The sequence below is a fragment of the Brassica oleracea genome, chromosome C7 (genome assembly GCF_000695525.1).
Source record: "Brassica oleracea var. oleracea cultivar TO1000 chromosome C7, BOL, whole genome shotgun sequence".
NCBI classification, from domain to species: Eukaryota; Viridiplantae; Streptophyta; class Magnoliopsida; order Brassicales; family Brassicaceae; genus Brassica; species Brassica oleracea.
This window is the reverse complement of record NC_027754.1, coordinates 4575950-4581213: the sequence shown is the minus strand read 5'-3', so window position 1 is coordinate 4581213 and position 5264 is coordinate 4575950. Positions and strand designations below refer to the sequence as shown.

At 37.6% G+C, this 5264-nt stretch overlaps 1 protein-coding gene across 1 annotated transcript in view; it reads left to right on the top strand.

The window, feature by feature from the left end:
• The window catches only part of LOC106306800 (vacuolar protein sorting-associated protein 35A), a 5947-nt gene extending 1147 nt beyond the window's left edge, over positions 1 to 4800 (top strand). Inside the window, exons 5-21 of the mRNA XM_013743554.1 lie at positions 176 to 263; positions 437 to 493; positions 586 to 675; positions 764 to 886; positions 1044 to 1178; positions 1551 to 1667; positions 1943 to 2182; positions 2267 to 2332; positions 2478 to 2567; positions 2795 to 2884; positions 3107 to 3196; positions 3421 to 3489; positions 3570 to 3650; positions 3755 to 3862; positions 3950 to 4053; positions 4145 to 4258; positions 4350 to 4800. Coding sequence (XP_013599008.1) covers positions 176 to 263; positions 437 to 493; positions 586 to 675; positions 764 to 886; positions 1044 to 1178; positions 1551 to 1667; positions 1943 to 2182; positions 2267 to 2332; positions 2478 to 2567; positions 2795 to 2884; positions 3107 to 3196; positions 3421 to 3489; positions 3570 to 3650; positions 3755 to 3862; positions 3950 to 4053; positions 4145 to 4258; positions 4350 to 4551 — 1864 coding nt within the window. The 3' untranslated portion in view covers positions 4552 to 4800. The remainder of the gene's footprint in view (positions 1 to 175; positions 264 to 436; positions 494 to 585; positions 676 to 763; positions 887 to 1043; positions 1179 to 1550; positions 1668 to 1942; positions 2183 to 2266; positions 2333 to 2477; positions 2568 to 2794; positions 2885 to 3106; positions 3197 to 3420; positions 3490 to 3569; positions 3651 to 3754; positions 3863 to 3949; positions 4054 to 4144; positions 4259 to 4349) is intronic.
• The last annotated feature ends 464 nt before the right edge of the window (positions 4801 to 5264 follow it).

Sequence of the window (5264 nt, the reverse complement as noted above, 5' to 3'; positions counted from 1 at the left end):
GGGGGGGGGGGGGGATTCTTTCATATGCTTGTTTTGATGTAATTTAGGATGTTTTCTGCTCAGTTAGCCATTTGTAAGCATCATGGTCCAATCTATTACGGTCAAGAAACTTTTGTTACTTACATACTCAAATCTAGATTCATCTAGTTGGTAACTCGTTTGCTACTTTCTGCAGAGATGCTGATACAGTCACGGATGCGGTGGAGTTTGTACTACTGAATTTTACCGAGATGAATAAACTCTGGGTCAGAATGCAACACCAGGTGAGTCATGACTGTTATACACCCTTCTACTTAATTTAAAAACGAGCTTGCCAGAATGATTGCGCTTAATGGAGAAATATATGTACTATGAGGTCATAATTCTGATCATGCATTGTGAATCATTACCCTTTGATGCTTATTCGAGGCTTGCTTTCGGGCTTTCTGGTCTGCAGGGACCTGCTCGGGATAAGGAGAAACGGGAGAAAGAGAGGAGTGAGCTTCGTGACCTTGTAATATGACTTTATTACAGCTGGTAACATTGTTCTGAAAGTGCCTACCATTCGATATGTACTGATGGAAGCGTGCGTTCCTCACATATCAGGTTGGAAAGAACCTTCATGTGCTGAGCCAGTTGGAAGGTGTAGACCTTGATATGTACAGAGATACAGTTCTTCCTAGAGTCTTAGAGCAGGTAAATATTATATCTTATAAACGAACATACATATGAAAAGTTAACATATTCCTTAGGTAAAAGCTGATTTTGTCCGACGATTTCTCAGATAGTGAACTGCCGAGATGAGATTGCCCAATATTACCTAATGGACTGTATCATTCAAGTTTTTCCCGACGAGTATCACTTGCAAACTCTTGATGTGCTTCTTGGAGCTTGTCCACAACTTCAGGTAGTCTCAAATTCTCAATATCATAGCTGGCAATTTGGCTGTATTAGACAAGAAATCCTGCATGTTCCTTCGATATGTACTAGTATCAACTGTATTTTTGGATTTTTCATGTAAGTAGATACTAATCTCCTGTGTTTTTCACTTTCTCTCTTCTCAGCCATCGGTTGACATTATGACAGTGCTTTCACGTTTAATGGAGAGATTGTCAAGTTATGCTGCCTTAAATACTGAAGTTTTGCCTTATTTCCTGCAAGTGGAAGCTTTCTCAAAGTTGAATAATGCAATTGGAAAGGTAACATTTATGTTAGGCCGCGATCAACTTTATGGGTATGTGCGGTTGCAGTTTTGGTTTCCGTAAAAGAGGAGGAAAGTAATGCTAGCTTAGAAATCCTGATGACCTGACTTGTTAGTATCAAGCAAAGCATGGATAAGACGCGAATATTTTGTTGCTTGATATTCCTTTCTTAGTTAAAACTCTTCACTTTAGATGATTCCATCAGCGTGTAGATTCTAGAAACGTGCAGTGTTCTTCATGTGTTGAATGTATTCGCTTCAAAACATGACCCGTTCCGCATTTTTTTGTTCCTTCTTAAATTACGTGGTTTTGATGTCTTTTTTCATTCGATGGTAAACATTTCTTTAACGAAATACTATGATGTTGCAGGTGATAGAAGCACAAGAAGACATGCCAATTCTGAGTGCAGTAACCCTATATTCTTCGCTTCTCAAGTTTACTCTTCATGTTCACCCTGATCGGCTTGATTATGCGGACCAAGTTTTGGTCAGTATTCTTTTCTCTTCTTAAGCCAAGTTTAAATACGTCTTATCTTTTCAGAATTTCAGTATTTAGACAAACTTTTCTTTCTATCATTGCCAAATATTGACAAATTCATGATAGCTGTGTCAGAAGATAGCCAATCTTGTATTGTTCTATTATATGTGTGTGCTTTATATACAAGTTACATTTTCAGAAAATTTCATACTAAATGTTATACTGGAATAAGATAAACTGGATGGAAGAGTGTGAATTTGATGTTCTCCATTTTCTCTCCCTAGGGATCATGTATTAAACAACTGTCTGGAAAAGGAAAGATTCATGACACCCGTGCAACAAAGGAGCTTGTCACCCTTTTAAGTGCTCCTCTAGAGAAGTATAACGATGTTGTTATCGCCCTTAAACTAACAAACTATCCCCTTGTACTGGATTACCTTGATAGCGAGAACAAGAGAGTAATGGCTACTGTTATAATTCGAAGCATTATGAAAAACAAGACTATTATTGCTACAGCAGAGAAGGTAGGATACCTTCGCGCACTTGCCTTTTGGTTGAACCATTTGTATGATAAAATTAAATTTCTTTGTCTTGTTTACTTATGGTAGGTTGAAGCATTGCTTGAACTGATCAAAGGACTTATCAATGACCTGGATGAGCCGCAAGGTCTTGAGGTTGTTATAAGCATTTAGTGATGCTTTCCATCTTGTGCTTCGAGACCTGTTCTCTCATTTATTTGTTGATTTAAAAAAAAAAAGATTCAGAACCCCAAAAGAAAGTTGAATTTTGACCTTTTAACATATGTTTCTACGCTTTTAGGTTGATGAAGATGACTTTGAGGAGGAGCAAAATTCTGTTGCGCGTCTCATTCACATGTTATATAGTGATGACCCGGAAGAGATGTTTAAGGTGCATGAATCTCTGGCACATTTAGATTCACTATCATCTCTTTATGTTGACATTAGGCTTTCTAGTTATTGGCTTGTATTTAGAATTTTTATGTTTCAGGGTGTCAGTTTTATTGCATTCATTACCAGTTGGTTCTATTCTTGTTTGAATATACCTAGTTGGTCATATAGTGTACTTCAACATTGTTTTAAGGTTTCAGTCTTTGAAGTTGTTCAACTGAATTTCAGATTATCAGTGTCCTCAAGAACCATTTCCTGACAGGAGGGCCAAAGCGCTTAAAGTTCACCATTCCACCCCTTGTTGTGTCTGCTCTGAAGGTTTGATTTCTTAAACGAAGTTATTGAAAATGCATAGCGTTTAAGTATTGTGATGCCAATCTTCAAAGCTCATCAGAAATCTGTGTTGAGTTGGGCTTGCGATGACATGGTTTTGTTGTTTCCTTTTATCTGTTATACCGCATAAAAGTGTATCTGATGTAGTGTGTGGGACTTATCTTCCTAAAAATATATTTTTGATCCTCTATTTTGTTTTAATTGTAGCTAATCAGGCGGTTGCCAGAGGAAGGAGACAATCCTTTTGGAAAAGAGGCTTCGGTGTCTGCTACTAAAATCTTCCAATTTCTAAATCAGGTAAGTTTTCATTTCTGGTTTTCTAAGTGGAACTTAGTTTCAGAGCTACATTTCCTTACTCAAACTTGGCTAAATCTAGTTCATACGAGCTGTTTGAGGACATTGAAAATTCTTAGTCGACAGTTGTTGTAGATTTAGCAAGGGGACCAATTGTATTGTTCCGACTCTGTTTGTCTTTTTACAGTTGTTGTCTTGATCTGCTGGAGTCTTTTTGGTTGTTGCAGATTATTGAAGCGCTACCTAGTGCTCCATCACCTGACTTGGCATTCCGATTGTACTTGCAATGTGCTGAGGTAAATCAGTTTCCCTATGTACGCATTAGTATGCAACTTGCATCAGTAAAATGCTCACATATTTTTCTTATATTCATCAGGCTGCGAATAAGTGTGATGAAGAGCCAATTGCATACGAATTTTTCACCCAAGCATACATCTTATACGAAGAAGAAATTTCGGTTAGTTATAATTCCTTGCTATCACTGTTTCCTGCCAAGGTGTCTAAACCAAAATAAGCGGGTGAGTTTTATACTCATACTCCCAAAATTTGTCTTTTAAACAGGACTCAAAGGCCCAGGTGACTGCTTTACAACTGATAATTGGAACGCTGCAAAGGATGCACGTATTTGGTGTTGAGAATAGAGACACTTTAACACATAAGGCCATGGGGGTATTTCCTTATGATATACTAATTTGTCTATGCTAGATTCAGTTCTCTGCTAAAATAGCTGATAAGGGCAAACTTATCATCTTGCAGTATTCTGCGAAACTTCTGAAGAAACCGGACCAATGTCGAGCTGTTTATGCCTGCTCTCATCTGTTTTGGCTAGAAGATCATGAGACCATACAAGATGGAGAAAGGTATTATTTTCGCGTGAGCAATAGAACACAATGTGTATTTTATCATCTCCCCATCTTATTTGTATATATTTCTGTGTACATTTGAAATCAGGGTTCTGCGTTGTCTCAAACGAGCGCTTAAAATTGCAAATTCGGCTCAACAAATGACCAGCGCAGCTCGGGGTAGTACAGGATCTGTTACCCTCTTCATCGAGATATTAAACAAGTATAATTCGTTTTGCTTTTTTTCTTCATCTCTTGCCTAGGGCGCAACATTATCTGTGTAAGTAAAGCTAATGTAAATGTAAAATGTGTAGGTACCTCTATTTCTACGAGAAAGGGATTCCACAGGTCACAGTTGAATCAGTGGAGAGCATGATCCAACTGATCAAGAACGAAGAATCGTTGACATCTGACCCATCTGCCGAATCGTTCTTTGCAAGTACGCTTCGGTTTATGGAGTTCCAAAAGCAGAAAGGCGGTGTTGTTGGTGACAGATACGAGCAGATAAAAGTATAGAAGATCTATGATACTGGTAACAAGAGTTTGTTTAAAACCCATTTTGGTTGGGTCTTTTTCAGAATCATGAAAGGACACTTTGTGTGTGTTGATTGCTGCTCGAAATGTATACCCGGTTTAGGTCTGGTTTATTATTCCTCGGAGTTTGAAGGCGGTTCAGGGTTTGTAACTTGTGGAATTTGCAGTGTTTATAAGAATCTTGCGTGATCACCGGTGGGGTGAATAATATGAGTTCAGCGTTGGGATAGTGGATGAAGTTCTCATAAAATACATAATTGTTTTCTATTGAAAGAGTGTCTTTTACCATTATAGCTGTTTTTAACTGTTATCATATCATTGTTTAATTAAGTTCATAATTTAGTTACCAAGAAGTTGTACAATGCAAAATTAAGATCCCTTGCAAGTAGCGACCTTTATGAGACATCAATTTATAGGCAAATACTCATCATGTGTATGGAAGCAAGACATGATATATGATTTTTTTTTCTTTTTTTTTTTGCGAATAATGAATGATATGAGTGTTGTTGCAGAAAATGCGACATAATCGATATAATAATTTAATAAACATTAATGGCAAAATAATAATAATAATAATCAGAAAGAATCCTTAAAATATTTCACCATTCAATATGAATCATTATCCGAGGGCCCGTCCCGTTTGATCCGCTGCGTGGCGGGTGCGGGTCGAGTGATTTGAAAAATTCGGTTCGCAG